This window comes from Podarcis raffonei, chromosome 13 (assembly GCF_027172205.1).
Source record: "Podarcis raffonei isolate rPodRaf1 chromosome 13, rPodRaf1.pri, whole genome shotgun sequence".
NCBI lineage: Eukaryota > Metazoa > Chordata > Lepidosauria > Squamata > Lacertidae > Podarcis > Podarcis raffonei.
This window is the reverse complement of record NC_070614.1, coordinates 45,568,147-45,585,870: the sequence shown is the minus strand read 5'-3', so window position 1 is coordinate 45,585,870 and position 17,724 is coordinate 45,568,147. Positions and strand designations below refer to the sequence as shown.

Here is a 17,724-nt window from a genome sequence, read left to right as displayed (position 1 = left end):
TGCTGTGGCTCTACGGTGCTGGATCCCAGTCACCGAGAGGAGGCAATGAACGGAGCGCAGCTCAGTGGGAATGAATGTGTTTTGCATGCAGAAGGTTCCAGATTTCAGGCACAGGAGGCCCCTATGTGCTTCTGCAAGGAGCTGGAGACTGAAGGCAGAGGGCCGTTGCACTTCTACGCTCGTGCCAACCAAAACAAGACTCCCAGCTTTGGGGCAAGAGGCCACTGCCCACCCCCTTCCAATCCATTGGTGGGAGCACGTCCCTAAATTGTAGAGGCTTTCTATTTGCTCACCCGCGGCGGAAGGACGGCTCCTATCTCCGCCCGCCGCCGCCTCCTGCAAAACAGCACATAGCAGGCCCTGGCCAATATCCCTCTTCCAGCTTTAATTGGCTCCATCAACAGAAACATACCAAGGGATAGTGTATAGAAAAAAATAATAATAAAGGGAGGAAGGGGAGTCCGCAGCACCCAACCGGGATGGCGTCTTCGCTTGTCGATGGTCTTCGGCCGATGGCGCGAATCCTGCCCGCCCAGCCCCATCCCACAGTAGCATGGCGATTTGTGTTTTTTATGTTTTTGATCGTCCTTGGAAAAAAAGTGTACGTAGGAACGCGAAACTGTCGTTTCCCCAACCCCGCCCCTGCTGCTTCCGCCGCAAAAGGGCCGGGGGTTATTTCACAAAGACAACGTTGTTGTTGGAATTGCGGGAGGCCAGCCAAGCTAGAAACACATCCCTGTGAATGAGAGAGAGACAGACAGACAAAAGCAGAGGTTTAGTCAAGAGGCAGGAAGTATATGCAGCATCAGTTCCTGCAGGTGCAAAGATCCTTACTCTAACAACTTGCACAACCGGAGTGGGGAGCCGGTGAACCTCCAGTATCTTGCCTAGCACTGACTGGGAGATATATATATTTAAAAATGCACTTTATTTCATGCCCCCCCGCCCCCAAGCGAGCTGGCAGCAGCCCTCCTTTTTTCACAGCAGCCTGTGCTTGGGTTCAGTCTCGGTCCGCCCTCATAATCTGAGCTTGCCAAAACGAAGAAGCAATGGCAGCAGTGTGTCTTGCTGTGCGCCATTTGCAGTGCATTGCTGAACTGGATGTTCAGTAATGAAGACCTGGCGGGTGCTTCTCCCTGACCTGACTGGCTTGCACATCTTCGTTCCCTGCTCCCAAACGACGTGGCTTGGCTTTGCTAAGGCAGCTGAAACTATTTACTCTGTGTATTCAAGTAGGACCGGTGTGCGTGTGCGTTTGTATTGCTCCCTCATTTGTCTGCCAAGTGTCTAGTCCTCACAGAGGAAGAGGATAGACTGTACACTCTCTGCTATCAGACTTGAAAACCTATTGTTCAGCCCAGACACTGAGGTCCAGCTCCAAGGGTCTTCCGGCGGTTCCCTCCCTGCGAGAAGTGGTTACAGGGAACCAGGCAGAGGGCCTTCTCGGTAGTGGCGCCTGCCCTGTGGAACGCCCTCCCATCAAATGTCAAGGAAAGAAACAACTATCTGACTTTTAGAAGACATCTGAAGGCAGTCCTGTTTAGGGAAGTTTTTAATGTTTGATGTTTTATCGCTTTTTAAACATTCTGTTGGGAGCTGCCCAGAGTGGCTGGGGAAACCCAGCCAAGGTGGGCGGGGTATTATTATTATTATTATTTGGCAGGCCTGGCTGCCCACCCACCTGCAATGTTTAACCACACACTCGTTGCTGCAATACTCGTTGTCCCATTCGCTGTTGGCCACCGGAGGGTTATCGCAGCCTGCGCGGACGCAGCGAGGGTGCGGGGACAAGGCCACAGGCGATTCAGACACTAGCTCCACGTGCATCGGTGTCGGAGACTCCACCTGGGGCGGGGGAGAAAAGACTAAAGTAACTATGTGCCTTGTTGGATTTAGTCAGTCGTGCGCCTGGGGCAAGGAAACCTCGATTCCAAGCAATCAGGAGAGAAACATACATAGCAAAGAGTCTCATTTTCCTCCCCCTTCTGTGCTATTGTTCTCAGGCCAATGTGAGAATGGGATGCAGGACTCAGACGGGCCCTTGGCCTGATCCAGCAGCCAGGCTCTTCGTGTGTGTGTGTGTGTGTGTGTGTGTGTGTGTGTGTGTGTAGGCTCACTTGCACCCTGGTCCAGTTCCGAGGACCTTCTGGAGGTTCCCTCACTGAGATAAATGAAGTTACAGGGAACCAGGCAGAGGGCCTTCTCGGTGGTGGCACCTGCCCCGTGGGACATCCTCCCATCAGTTGTCAGAGATAAACAATCATACGACTTTGAGAAGCTAAATAAATCTAATTAAATTAAATTGAGACGTTTCCTCCTATAATTAATAAGTCTGTAAGTCCCATGAAGTAAAAACAAATTAAGATGCTCAGGGGTCCTCTTGGATTGACCCAGAAACTCGATTATAGGAGTTTCTGGCACGCATACATATTTATGTATGCAACCACGGCTGCTCCGATGTTATTGGCCCCGAGATGGAAAGAAGATAAAAGTCCCTACCAGAGAAGAATGGCAGATCAAGTTGCTGGATTATGCCAAAATGGGTAAAACGACTGAGAATCAGAAATCGGGAAGGCCAAAATTTTAATAAGGAATAGGGAAAATTAATTGTTTCTCTAAAAAACCATTGTAACCAATCAAAATCGTTAGTAGGGTCGGAATAACACTTGTAGTTTAATGGTGAACTTTGGACATAACGGAGAGATAAAAGATTTGGATGATTATAAAAGATGCAGCAGGCAACGATGAACAATAGGACCCACAAAGGGGAGGAGGGAAGTCCAGGAGATTCTCTGGAATCTCGTTTCTGTGTTGTATGTTGGATATGGACTGTAAAACTTTAATCTGAAAAACCAAATAAATAAAAGTTTCCTACATGCAAGCAAGCAAGCACCCACCCACCCACCCGGCTCAGCGCTCCTCACCTCCGGCACCACGTCTACGGGCTCTGGGGAAGCTTGGAGTTCGGCGCTGGGCCTCTCGGGGCTGCCGCCTTCCGTCCGCAGGGCGATGGGCTGGATCTGCAGGGCGGGTGGGGGCAGGATCTTGATCTGCAAGGGCGGCGGCGGCTGCTGCAGGTTGAGGCGCACCTTCTGCTGCAGGGGCGGCTGCTGCATGGCCTGCAGGGGGGGCGGCTGCTGCAGGATGGCAACCGGCTGGGCCGGCGGCTGCTGGGGCATCTGCTGCAGAGGTGGGGGCTGGAGCCGCGGCAAGTGCATGGAAGTGGCCGCCGCTGCTGCCGCCAGCACCGAGCGGGTGACGATCTGGGTAGTGCCCGTGCCGGCCTGCAGCTGCCCCAGCTGGATGCCGCGCGACGTGACCATGGTGGCGGGGATGACCGTCACCACGCCGCCCTGCGAGGTGACGGCCAGGGAGGACGGCAGCATCTGCTTGGGGATGATGATCTTGGTGATGCTGGTCTGGCCCCCCGCCTGGGGCCCGCCCCCCGAGGTCACCACCACGGTGGGCTGCGTCGAGACGACGGTCGGGGCAGGAGGGGGGCTCTCCAGGGCCGGCGGGGTGGGCGGCATCGGGGCCGGGGGGGAGGCGGACTCCACAGTGGGGGCTGGCTGCTCGGAAGGCGAGGAGATGGGGTCCAGTTCCACCGTTTCTACAACCGTCTGCGGAGTGGAGGGGAAGAGAAGAGTCAGGAAGCTGGGGGGGAAGCAATCTAGGGGGGCTTTTGGGGTCGCAATGCAGGTGGCAACTGGTTCCAAAAGAAAAGAGAAGTCAAGGAAAGGAAAGGAAAAGGGGGAGGCACAGAAAGCTCCCCCATGATTGGGGGCAGCTGATCTTGCACTTCCCATTCTGCCCCCAAAGAAGCATCACGAAAAGGTCCCTTCCCCAGGGAAGAAGAGGAGTTTGGATTTGATATCCCGCTTTATCACTACCCAAAGGAGTCTCAAAGCGGCTAACATTCTCCTTTCCCTTCCTCCCCCACAACAAACACTCTGTGAGGTGAGTGGGACTGAGAGACGTCAAAGAAGTGTGACTAGCCCAAGGGCAGCTGCATGTGGAGGAGTGGAGACGCGTTCCCCAGATTACGAGACTACTGCTCTTAACCACTACACCACACTGGGAGGGAGTAAATAGCTGCTCCTGACCCAATCCAGTTAAGAGAAGGGTGGGCAAGCCAGGAGTGCTGTGTTTTCTCCTCTACTTCTCTGCAGGCACCGACGAAGTGGTCTCTAGTTACACCACCGATTGGACCGCCAGAGGAGATGCACATCAGCAGCAGAGCCCATGCAGGAAGTCCCGCCTTCGATGCTTGGAGTCTCCAGGGAACAGGTGACAGGAACATAGGAACTGGCCACACCCACTGGTCCATCTAGCTTAGTTTTCCCCAAACTTTGGTCTCCAGTTGTTTGGGGACTACCATTCCCATCATCTTTGACCACTGGTCTTGCTAGCTAGGGATGATAGGAGCTGTAGTCCAAAAACAGCTGGAGACCCAAGTCTGGGAAACACTGAGCTAGCTCACTACTTTCTACGCTGGGTAGCAGTGGCTTTCCAGCCCAGGCTTTTATAGCCTTTGCAATCCTGGTACCTTAAATTTGGAAAACAACTCCCATCAGACAGCATGGCTGGGGCTGATGGGAGTTGTAGTCCAAAGGAATCCAAAGGCACCAGCTTGGCAAAGGCTGTTCTGTCTGGAAGAAGAGTAGTTTTCTAGGTTTCTTGCTGTGTCCATTGAGGCAGGAAAGGAGAGGGAAGGACAGCTTCACACCCCTGCAATCCTGGGAACGGCAGAGGCAAGAAGGCTCATTTCTCTTACCTGGCACTCCTGGTTGTCACGGTAGGCCGCCAGCGCTTTCAGGTACTCCTTCTTTGCTGCCTCCGTTTTCCGCTTGTACACCTGGCAGGGAGAGAGGAAGGCAGGCTGTGGCAGAGGCTCCTTGTTTAAACCACGCTGCTTTGCCGCACCCCTGACGCACCCCAAACTGTTAGGGAAAGCAGAACTGCAGACTGCAGTGAGGACAGGCAAACCACAGGCATTGCTTAGCAGAAAGCCTGCAAAGATCAAGAATTACAGAGATGGAAGGGTCTCTGAGGATCATAGTCCAACCCCTGCAATGTAGAAATATGCAGCCATCCCCTATACGGATCAAACCTGCAACCTTGGCATTATCAGCACCACGCTCTAACCAACCGAGCTATCCAGGCTGATCATTCCATTCCGTCAAAAGAAGCATGCGATCAACCAAATAAAACGTCTTGCAATTACTCAGTCTGCAGATTTCTAAAAGAAAATGTGTATTGCTGATATTTTTTTAAAAGAAATGGAAGAAGAGGAATTCCTTCCTACGGGGAAGACTTTTCAAAGATGAACCCTGCAGTTTGCATTCTCTTTAAAAAAAAGTGCTCTCTTTAGAAGCACAAAGTTGGACAGGACCTTGGAGGTCTCTATGCAATGCAAAATCTACAACAACAGCAGGAGTGAGCAAACCTATGTTGCTACTGGCTGGGGCCACAATCCAAAGCAGCTCCCCCTCCCTCTGTAAGGGCAACACTGCACGTTCACGATCTCCCCAATGTTTCTGCTTTGCTCCTTTGCAGCTACAGCCTCCTCCTCAACCCCTCAGCGATGCTGTCCACCCCCCCAAAAAAACACACTCTCCCCGGCCCCTCCCACTTCACCCTCCCTCCCCGCTGCCCAACCCCCTTGGCACGCACTTGCTTCTGCTCCTCCCCCAAGCTGTCCCACATCGAGGCGACGATCTTGGAGACCTCGCCGAAGGTGGCTTTGGGGTTCTGCCCCTTGATGGCCGCCTGCGTGTCGCGGAAGAAGAGAGCATAGGCCGAAACAGGCTTCTGGGGCTCATTGGGGTCCTTTTTCTTCTTCTGCTTCTTGGCCGGCTTCTGCTTCTTCCCCGCGTCCACCGCCACCACGGGCGCCGCCACCGGCGCAGGGGCCGCCAGGGCCATCACCGTCGGCTTGGCGACGGAAACTTGCTGCAAGGACAGAGAGGGAGAGGGTTGGAAACGGGCTCCACGGGGCAGAGGGCACGGCGGTGGCAGCAGCTAGGGGTGATTCGCCCGTGGGGGGGTGGGTAGAGAACCAATTCCGCTTTGCTCAGTGCATAATCCCAAACCGTTCCCCCCACCCGGATCTCATCAAGGATGATAAGGAATAGACGGAAAAGGCAGGCAGGCAAACGGCAGCTAAGCTGGGCTGGCAGCATTCAAAGCAATTGAAAGGAAATGGCCTAACCACAGCGCAGGAGAGGAAGTGGGCCACTTTCGCATGAAACAACGGGCGTTTGAAAGAAAAAATGGAATGGAGAGGCCCTCACTTTTAAAACGGATGGGGAAACCTGCAGTCGTCAAGAGGTTGCTGGACAACTGCCAGCCCAGCCCACTCTCCTTCTCTCACCATTGAGGCTGCGGGGAGTTGGAGCCTATCCACACTGGGAGGGTCCCGGGTTAAGGGCAGCAAGATGTCCTAGGCAATAGCCCCCAAACCAAAATAACCGAGAGCCTTCATGGGGCAACAGGTGGATTGAATTCACCACCTGCTCACCTGACCCAGACGGTCATGGAATCATAGAATTTTAGAGCTGAAAATGACCCTGAGGGGCATCTGGTCCGGGCCCCCTGCAATGCAGGAATCTCAACTACAGTGGTACCTCTGGTTACATACTTAATTCATTCCAGAGGTCCGTTCTCAACCTGAAACTGTTCTTAACCTGAAGCACCACTTTAGCTAATGGGGCCTCCCGCTGCTGCCGGAGCACAATTTCTGTTCTCATCCTGAAGCAAAGTTCTTAACCCGAGGTACTGTTTCTGGGTTAGCGGAGTCTGTAACCTGAAGCGTCTGTAACCTGAAGATTATGTAACCCGAGGTACCACTGTAAACGCATCCATGAAAGATGGCCATCCAATTTCTGCTTAAAATTGGAAATGGAATGGGGGAGGCTGACTTATGGCGTTTGTTTTTTAACCTTGCCCTCCTCCCAAGTAGTTCAGGGCAGTGTACATGCTCCCCTCCCCTCTCCTTTTATCTTGGCAACCCCCCTGTGAAGTAGGACAGGGCAGTGACAGATCAAAGATCACCTGGTGAGTCTCATGGCAGGGGATCTGGACCTCGTGCCATCCTCTAGTCCCAAAGTGGGAACCTTTTCTCCTTTTTTTGTAGCCCTAAGGCAACATGCCCTGGTGGAGGAACTTTCCAGGGGCCGAATATCAGTGATGGGAGGCCAGGGCCAGAGGCAAAGCAAGCAGAGCAATGGCGGTCATGTTCCATCCATACAAAATCAAGAGGATTCTGCACACGCGCAAACCGACTCTGGACACCAGCCGTTCAGGCTGGGACGCCCCTGAATGCCGTCAAGCCAAGACTCACCCGCCGGATCTCTTCCGTCTCTTCCTCATGCATGGAACTGGTTGGCGAGGGGGTGGGTGAGAGCCGCTCCTCAGGCGACTGGGCTGCGGGGGGCAGGATGGCGCTGCCCCCCAGGCTGAGGCCCAGCTGCGAACTGAGCTCCGACTGGTCGATGGTGGTCAGCTGGCCGTGCCCCATCAAACCGGAGCTGATGTCCGCCATGGGCACATCGATGGTGACGGGCGGGTTGGCGCTGTATTGCGTCCCCATGGGGTGGTCCAAATCCTGCAGAGGGAGAATTCAGGGCCGTGTCAATGGTTATAGAAAGGCAGAAATCTGTGCAACGGTCTGGCGCTCTGGTAAGAAAGATGCCCAACAGCTCCTGTCCCCTCCGATTTGGGAAAAAAACCAAACAGTAGCAAGCTAAGAAGTGTTTCCTGGAAATGGCCCAACCAGTCCAGCATCCTGTTCTCACAGTGGCTAACCAGAAACAAGATCCCTCTCTCCTCCTGCGGCATTACTGCCTCTGGCCATGGAAGCAGAGCATAGCAGCCATTGATAGCCTTCTCCTGCAAGGAGTCCCTTGCGTTGTGTATCCTCTCGTTTCACTTGGGCTGAAGTGTAGAGAACAGCGCACGCCTCGGCCAAAGCCCTCTGCGCTTGTCAGAGGGTTTGGGGGAGAACCAGGAGCTTATCTTGTTTGCTGATAACAGCAGCACACCAGACTCCTGCCATTTCCTGCTGTGCAAGGAAGACGCTGGTGAAATAAGGAAATTCAACCCCTGAGCAAACGACCCTGACCAGCCGGAATCCGTTTATTATTGGAGCCTAATTGCTTTTTAAATGGGTGCATGAATTAATAGAATGTTTAATTGCACAATGAAGCTGACTGAAAAGCTCCAATGGGGTTTGGCGACAGGACACAGATGGCAAAATGGACTCCTGTTCAGGATTTCAGCCAGCTGTGGTATCTTTTAGGATGCTCTCATTTGCGAGAAGCCCAAAGTTGGCAAAAGTACATACAACTCTCAGGCATGCACAGACCCCAGCCAAAAACAAAGGAAGGCTGAGAATGTTCCTCAGTGACCACAGAATGCTGCATGTCAATAGGAACAGAAAACCGGAAAACTGGGAAGTGGGGGAAGAGTGAAATGCCATGCTTAGAAGGAATGGCTGGCTGGAAACTACAATAGGAGCACTCCCACTAAGAGGAAGAATACGCTGCAACATTTTGTTGCAGGTCCCACTTATAAATACTCCTCCTCCTCCTGTCTGTCTCTGGTGTCTTTTTGGTGCTAAGCAACTTTCTATTGAGCCAGGCCATTGGCCCACCTAGCTCAGTATCATTGACACTGATTGGCAGCAGCTCTCCAGGGTTGCAGGCAAGTCATCTTTCCCAGCCCTACCGGGAGATGCCGGGGATTGAACCTGGGACCTTTCTGCATGCAAGGCAGATGATCTTCCACTGAGCTACAGCTCCACTGAAGACCCTCCTTTTTTTAGCAAGTCTTTTAAGCGGTGATCTGTATTTAAGCCTGCATCTGTACTGGATGTAAACTTGCTTTTATAAATGGAAGTATTTATTTAAAAATTGTTAGAATCATTTTATATATATACGACATATGAAATCGGGCAGTTGCTTTTGCAGCTGATATTTTCATTGCTTGGACATTTTTGGGGAAGCAACTGAGGAATGGAACACAGAGCCAGTGTGGTGTTGTGGATAGATTGTCAGGCTAAGATCCAGGAGAGACCAGGGTTCAAATCCTCGACTTGGCCATGAAACTCAGTGGGTGACCTTGGGCCAGTCATTGCATTTCAACCTGTATTTTAAATTGGTTTTTTCCCCCTATTATGTTTTTACTGTAATTTTACTGGTGTTAGCCGCCCTGAGCCCGGCTATGGCCAGGGAGGGCGGAGTATAAATAAAAATTATTATTATTATTATTATTATTATTATTACACTCTATCCTACCTCACAGTGCTGTTGTGGAGAGAACCATGCATGCCACCTGGGGCTCCTTGGAGGGAGAGGAGGCAAAGTTTGTCGCGAAGACAACAAACTAACAAACTGAGGACTTCTAAGAGGAATCACACAATGTGGAGATTGGCAACCAGCACTGACAGAAGCCGCCCCCCTCTCAGACACCAGTGTTTGCTGCAGCCAGAATGGCACAAAGATGATTTCTGGAATCGTGTTGGGGGAAACAGCTTGGATGCTTCTGGCATTTTCCTCCCCACCTCCTGAAGCCTGCTCTGCGAGTAGGTGGGGCAGTTCTCCTCCAGGACAGCTAGGAATTGAACCAACTTGCCCTGGCCTGGAAGAAGCCCTCAAAGGGTACGGGCAAATCGAAGGCTAACACACGATAACCCACAAAGTGATTTAGCCCCAGAAGATACGGCGCTGCCCACTAGGGGAGTCATATGACGACTGCATGCACTCTCAAAACTATGTCAGGCAGGGTACTCACCATGGCCAGCCCCCCGCTCAGCAGTCCCCCACCTTGCTCCATGAGACCAGGGCTGATGCCCACAGGTATGTCAAGCGCCTGCACCCCATACTGGGCAGAAAAAGTGGTGTCTGGGGCAGTCACGGGGTCGCCCAGGTCCTCAAAGTGGCCAACCACATCAGAAACGGCCAGGGAGGGGTCAGCGTCCAGCGTGATGGGCGGGATCTCAAATTCTTCATCTCCCAGGCTTGGCGTGTGGAAGGTCTGAGCAAAAGGGAGGGAGGAAAAGAGAGAAAGAGAGACTTTGATGCAGATGTACAAACTTAGGAAAGGCACACTGCACTAGATCAGATGTTGTCCATCCAGCCCGGTTTGGTCTATTCTGAGAAAAAGAGGCCCTTTAGGGTCCCTGCTGGTGTAGCGGTTAGGGTGTCTGACTAGTACCTGGGAGACCCGAGTTCAAATCCCCCACTCGGCTGTGAAGCTCGCTGGGTGACGTTGAGCCAGTCACCGCCTCTCAGCTTAATGTACCTTACAGGGTTGTTGTGGAGAGGGGGAAAGATCCATATATGCCATCTTGACCTCCTTGGAGGAAAGGTGGGATGTGAAAGCAAAAATAAATAATGAAAAGCAACATTTATTTAAGGATGCTTCTTAAGTTCTGATTTTCAGAACAAGGCGATTCTCAATTTGCAAGCTTTTTAAGCTTCAAGAAGGAACACACAGAGCAAAAAGTCTTGCCTCGGGTAAGCACCAAAGCCTGCTCTCCCCCTTGTTTTCATTCTCTGAGGTCTCAGACAAGAGGACAGTCCCTTGAAACCGGAGGCACCAGGAATTGAACCAAGAGCCTTGTGCACAAAAAAGAATTTGGTCTGCTGCGAGCTGCAGGTGGCAACATCTCCTGCCATCCAGCACTTGCATTCCACACTCTCCGCCGCCAACTGCCCTGCACCCTCAGCCCCTGCAAGCGGACAAACTCACCTCGGCCCCTGACAAAAAGGGGTGCGCTGTCCCGGTGATAGCCAGGTAATTCTCATTTCCTCCAGGGAACTTAGGGGGAGAAGGGAAAACATTAGCAATCCTTTATTTATTTTCCCTCCACCACAAATGCAGCCTCACCCCAAGTCCAATATAGCCAGACAAATCCATGGTGTAGCGCCACTCGCACTTTGGGACTCGTAAAACCATCACTTGTGACCTCCACTTCTGCAGTCTTAAAAAGCTCATTAGTCAGAAGTTGATACTGAATAGGAACGAAGGAAGCCACCTTAAAAGGAGTCACACCACTGGTCTGTCTAGCTCAGTACTGTCTACACCAGGGGTTGTCAACCTGGTCCCTACCGCCCACTAGTGGCCGTTTCAGTATTCTAGGTGGGAGGTAGGGGGTTCTACAGCACAAGCTGAATCCTCCTTCCATTGAGCACTGGTGGGCGTTAAGGAAATTTTACCATCAAGAAAGATGCATTAGTGGGCGGTAGGTATAAAAAGGTTGACTACCCCTGGTCTGGGACACGGGTGGCGCTGTGGGTTAAACCACAGAGCCTAGGACTTGCCGATCAGAAGCTCAGCGGTTCAAATCCCCGCGACAGGGTGAGCTCCCATTGCTCGGTCCCAGCTCCTGCCAACCTAGCAGTTTGTTTGTTTTTTAAAAGATATTTATTAAAATTTTCAAAATTAATACAGTAAGAATATAAAAAGTCAAAAAGAAAAAGGAAAAAAATACAAAAAACAGAAAAAAGATACATAAAAATTAAAAACACATTAAGTTCACCAAAATTTACTTTCATTGACATATTTTCCCGACCTCCTCATACCTCCCCTTTTTGTATTCCAATTCAAATTATTGATTCAGCAAATCCTTAACCATAATTCTTAACCTAATAAATTAACATGTTATTATTTTACTTTTACTCTTTCATCCATTTCCTCAATTTAATTTTGCTAACCTTATTTTCCTTTAATTTAGTTCATTTTTTAAAAAAAACCAATTTTACCTTATCCAAACTTAAACATCAATACTTATACATCAATACATATTCTTAAAACATTCTTTCTAAAGTCGACCCAAATTCCCTTCCACCAATTTCCCAAATTTCATAAACATTACAAAAACAAAAATAAAAGCAAAACACATTATACTTATGTACCCTTTGGATTCCCAAACCCCACCCCCCTTTCCCGGTTCCAGTCCCCAACAAATGTCCATCAGTCTTAATCTACTATTTAGCCTGGAGATCTCACATCCGAGGCTCTTAATTCTCTCTCAATTCCTCTCTGCTGGTTTTTTTGATAGTCCTTAAAATTAAACACCAACTCTCGGAGCCCTTCAGGATCCATGTTTCTTTCAACCAGTCCTCCATACTTAAAGGTGGAACCCAAATCTTGTTTCTTACTCCTTTCAAGTCCAAATGTCCCCAAGGCTCCAACCTCCACCTTGAGCAAATTTATAATCCTTAGGTCTTTGGATCTCCACATAAGGAGATCTTTCCTTTCTTCAATCTCCAATTCAGGCCAGATTTTCCACATCAAATTCTTATTTTCCTTCATTACCGTCATGTCAGACCTCAAGTCCTCCTTCATCATCTGCAGCTCTTCAGGGACAACATATGTCTCCTTCTCCAAATTCTCAAAGTTGTCAAGTTTCTCTTTCTGTTCAGTTGAATAAACTTCCAGATTCAACTCCTTATCAGTTTCAATGATATTGTTTACAGTTGAGTCCAGAGTTGTAACATTTATAGCCAAAACATCAATTTAGCCTTGCAACTTTCCCAAGAGAACAAAGACTCTGTCCAATTCAGCCTGAATTCTCCCTTCTCCAGCCATTCTTGTAATGTCCCAAATCCCCCTCTAGAGGGATTTTGCTTTCTTAGTGTTCATTCCAATCCAAGTCCAAAAATCCAGCTAGCTTGTATCAGTTCTTCCTTGTTTTCAACAAATTATAACAAAAATTGTAACATATATAACCAGCAGAAGCAACAGAAACAAAGTTCTCTTTTTCCGTTTTGACAGCTACTTTGACAGCTGTCAAACTCTTTAGTACCTCATCGACAGGCTCTCTCGTGGAACACTCCCGGGTCCGGGAGGGTGGCACTTCGGTTCCCAAAATTAGCTCTTTATCCTCCAGCAAAATTTCTTATACTGCCAAATCGTGAAATTAAAGTCTTTTACCAAAGAAGGAAAGAAAAAAGGTTCTCTCGACCTTAGTTAGCAGGTCTTTGCTTTAACTTGTTTACAAGACGGGGAGGCAGACTTCCTTTTTACACCTTCCCCGATCGTGCCTAATTCTTAAAAGCAAAATTTTCTTTACAGTACCAATTTCCGTAGTACTCACGGGTTGTTACTTTTAGAGTCCAATTGTTCAAAAGAGGAAGTCAGCGCTCTCCGACCATGGCAATGCGGCTTCACTCTGCAGGAGAAGCAGTCGACCCTCCGCACCGCGCCGCTCACCCCGTCCCCCGTTCCGAAGCCTTTAAAAAGGCTCCTTCGCAGGTCGGGGGGGCGCATATGGTGGCCGCCGAGTCACCAGGTTCACAGGCTTCACCGCCTGTGATTTTTATGGGTCCCCGCGTCGCCGCAGCGGCAAGACCCGATCCTGCAGAGCCGATTCCCTCCGGAGCTCAGAGGGAATCCGCCATTAGTCGATGGCGCTAACCCGGAAGTCCCAACCTAGCAGTTTGAAAGCATGCAGTGCAAGTACATAACTAGGTACCGCTCCAGCGGGAAGGTAAACGGCATTTCTGTACACTGCTCTGGTTCGCCAGAAGCAGCTTAGTCATGCTGGCCACATGACCCGGAAGCTGTACGCCGGCTCTCTCGGCCAGTAAAGCGAGATGAGCGCCGCAACCCCAGAGCCATTCGTGACTGGACCTAATGGCCAGGGTTCCCTTTACCTTTACCCCTGGTCTACACTGACCAGGAGCCATTCTCTGTGGCTTCAGGCAGGAGTTTCTCCCAGCCCTACTTCGGGATAAGAACACATAAGAAGAGCCCTGCTGGATCAGGCAAAAAAGCCCATCTAGTCCAGCAGCCTGTTCTCACAGTGGCCAACGAGATGCCTGCAGGAAACCCGCAAGCGGGACCCAAGCACAAGAGCCTTCTTTCCCCCTTGGTTTTCAGCAACTGATATTCAGAAGCACTGATGCCTCCAACTGTGGAAGCAGAGCACAGACATTGTGGCTAGTAACCTTCTCTCCCACAAATTTGTTCAACTCTCTTTCAAAAGTCGGTGGCCATCACTGCCTCCTGTGGCAGCAAGTTCCATAGTTTAATTACATGCTGTGAAGAAGTGCTGTCTTTTACCCAACATTCAGTTTTACTGAATGCCCACGAAACCCACTCTTTGAGTTAAGTTAGGCTAAGAGACAATATAATTGCCCAGGATCACCTAATGTAGCTTTGTGGTTGAGCAGCAAAGGAATTTCAACCTGGACCTCCCTGGGCCTAGCCTTGCCACACTACCACACCGAGAATAATGCTGCTTTAAAAGTCACCAGTACAGTGTCATTCAACATCGCAATATATCACCAGCTAAGCTTCACAATATATTGATATGCCAAGATGTCTGAAATAAGGATGGAGCTATGTAGAGACACTAACTAGCTTCACGGTTTTCCCCACATTATGATTTTTGCATAGCACACACAGACACACATCATGATTCACGATATATTGCCAGGTCAAAAATTATAAAACTGATTATCACGATATGGACATCAAACCAGTTCTGAATGATATATAGGCACATCCCCAAGTAGTGGGGGAATGTAAACGTCATCTATGGTGCCAAGGCTGTCCCCATGGTTTCACCCACTGGCCTCATCCAAGGCCAAAGCAGAGAGTGTCACCAGCCCACAATTATTATTCTTTAAACATTCAAACTACTACTGAGCCTTTAGCAGGCATCAGCACACAAAAAGCTTTTCGCAGCACTTAGACCAGCATTTTCTCCTGCTAATGTCTGCAAATCAAGCAGCTGTTTAAGAAAGCACAGCAGCAGAGGCCAGTAATCTTACTGAAGCAGAAGCCAAGAAGCTTAACAGCCCAATCCATCACCCTACCCAACTGCTACGCTCTGAACCCCTGGTGCTGTGCAGTTATTGTATAATGATTGGCGGGGGTGCTGCTGCTGCTCCAGCATCCCTCAAGAGTTGCTGCCAGTCAGAGTAGAAAACTAGATGGGCTTAATCATTTGACTCAGTAAAAGGCAGCTTTGTATATTCATGTTCCCCATACCAAATCAATGAATGAATGAATGAATGAATGAATGGAAGAGACACGGCTGAAAGGGACTCTAGCATTTTCAGAATTCCCGCCCTCCTCTGTTGGACAGGCCTGGTTTCTATGCAGAGGGCCAGACTGGGGTTTGTGTGCACAAGCATCAAAACTCACTGCTGAACATTCCTGCCCCAATGCTCCCGGTCCTGGATAACCATAATCTTAATGGGTGTAGGAGGAAGTATGCTGCAGTTGCCTGGCAACCGCACAAGGAGATCCTCAGCATCTTCTCATGGCAAGGGCACAACATGTGGATTCCATGATTGCAATATCTGCTTAAACACAGAGGGCTGTGTGTTTGAGCCCTAGTAGAGCCACTATGATTTAAGCAGCCAGGACGGCTGAGGTGCCTACAAACTCACCATCTCCCCTGAGTTATGGGTTCAAATCCTACTCCTGACAAGTAACATTTGAACTGACTACAGCTCAGAGACAGAGGAAACTGTTTCCTGGTAGAAGGTCCCCAGCATCTCCAGGTAGGGTGGGGATTGTTCCCTGCCTGAAACCTTGGAGAGTGACTGCCAGTCAAGTGTGGGCAATGTTGAGCAAGATGGACCAGTGGTCTGACTCAGTATAAGACAGTTCCCTATTCTCTAGCAGAGCAGAGAGCTGAAAAATAATAAAACATGTTCGAATTCCTCTTCAGTGCTTCTGAACACACACATACAGCCAAGCACAAATGTGAATTTAGAACTTCTTAAGCCTTCCTGCCACTTCAGACTCCCTGATTTACAGCCCCCTGAACACAGGTCCATATGTCGTAAGCAGGTGTCTTGCAAGGACAACTACCTGTAGTCAATTTTAAGGTCAGGTAATCATTTCATGCAGAGGCACCTTGTAATAAGCAGCGTCAGTGAGCTAAATGAGTGGTACTTTGACCTTCATCCAAGCACATGCTCCAAGGCACTCCTTGGATGCAGGTAGTCCCAAGGTGCCCTCCCCAAGATGAACAATGACATCACTGCCTCACACAGTGTTGAAAGACTATAAATGGCAACTGAGCATATTATGAGAGGAAACATCTACAGTCATCATGCAGCTCAACTGTATTCCAAGCTAACATGATCAGACCGGATACAACAAGGGGTAGGGCAGCCTTCACCAATTTATTCCCTCAAGATATTTTGGACTATACTCCCATCACTCCCAGCCAGCATGGCCAGGCTAGCTGGGGCTGATGGGAGCCATAGTGCAAACCATCTGAAGGTAAATAGGTTGGCAAAGGCATGTGTAGTTGGCACACAACTTCAGGTTCGGAAGAACCCAGAGGTCATTGGATCCAACTGTCTGTCCCAGCCAAGCAGGGTACATCTTACACTCAAGCCACACCAATGGGACTAACAAATGTCAAAAGGATGACGTGCAAGCGGTTACAAGTGTGCAACGCCAAGGTGCTCATGGAGGTAACATCAGATGGACCATACAGACCAAACTATAGGAGAACAGCTACATGCAAAATTAGTTCCTACCCAATCTATCCTGGGATGGGTAGATATTCTTTCCTGGAGAGATTAAGACTGAACAAATGACATTCAACTGATTTCCTCCCCAAAACAAACTTATATGGACTCAAGTATATTCTGATCAACATTTTATTGCCATTTCGGAAGTATTTAAGATGTGTGCATGTGATGTGGAGAAGAAACACAAAAAGATCACAGGCTTTTAGAGAACAAATGCCATTTTTGTGCACATGTAAGGTAGGTCAATCTGCAAAGTGCTCCCCATGAGCAATCCATGCCACATTTATCCACGTTACTAGGAGTGAAGCACCCACAATGGGGGGGTGGGAATCCACAGCTGGCATTAGTACAAGATGCAAGCTGAACTTATTCCACTCTAACCAAGCACAATCCAAGGACTGAACTTTCACCTTTGTGCCCCGGAATGAACTCCATTAAATATTAACTTGCTTCCTGGTGGAACTCTCACCCCCACTTCCAAGGCATCCCCTTCCTCGCAAGGACATCCCCTTTCTCCCCACACCCTTCCTCAAACGTCCCCAACTGTGTCATATCTCTGTTGTGGGGTTCAACCCACAGGGGATGAGCCGGCCAGTGGCTATTAGCCAAAAGAGCTAGAGGGCTCCTCCACATCCACTCAAATGCCAAGAAGAGGCGAAAAGAGAGATTGGGGGGGGGGGGTAAGAAGTTAGGAAGATGGACAAGCTAGGAGAGGCCAAGTTGGGCCCAAGGCAACTGCTGAACCCCGCACCCCTCCCCTCTTTTGCCTTCAGTTGGGCTCCATAAGGAAACGTTGGAAGGTACCAAACACACAATGGGGGGGAGATACACTGCACCCCCTGATAACCTCAGCCCCATCCCATCCCCTTCCTTCCCAGCCCCATATTATGCCCTTTCCGTCCACAGAGCCAATCCCATGGGGACCCTTTTTAAAAGGCATGGGGGACCCACCGTCACCCACCCACCCCCAACGTGGTTGTCCGAGGGTCCCTACCGCCAGTTAGGCTCTCTTACCTCCATGGCCGCAGCCTCAGAGCCTCGCCGAAGAGAGGGGGAGACCCCGCCGCACTCTCCCCCTCCCCCCCGTCTTTCTTCCCCAGCTCCTCAACCGGAACCGGAAAGCCCTTCCGCCCACCCGACCTCAGTCCGGCAACGCGCGTCACTTCCGCCCGGCCTTCCCTCCGCTGCTATTTATCACTTCTCTGAGGGGAACTAT

At 50.1% G+C, this 17,724-nt stretch overlaps 1 protein-coding gene across 1 annotated transcript; it reads right to left on the bottom strand.

The window, feature by feature from the left end:
* Nucleotides 1–365: 365 nt before the first annotated feature.
* TOX4 (TOX high mobility group box family member 4) lies at nt 366–17,638 on the bottom strand. The gene is made up of 9 exons (XM_053360754.1): nt 17,523–17,638; nt 10,753–10,821; nt 9,793–10,035; nt 7,343–7,606; nt 5,674–5,952; nt 4,775–4,855; nt 2,925–3,620; nt 1,682–1,845; nt 366–736 (listed from the first exon to the last, which is right to left on the bottom strand). The coding sequence occupies exons 1-9, from the start codon at nt 17,526–17,528 to the stop codon at nt 673–675; spliced, it is 1,866 nt and encodes a 621-aa protein (XP_053216729.1). The 5' UTR covers nt 17,529–17,638; the 3' UTR covers nt 366–672.
* Nucleotides 17,639–17,724: the final 86 nt, after the last annotated feature.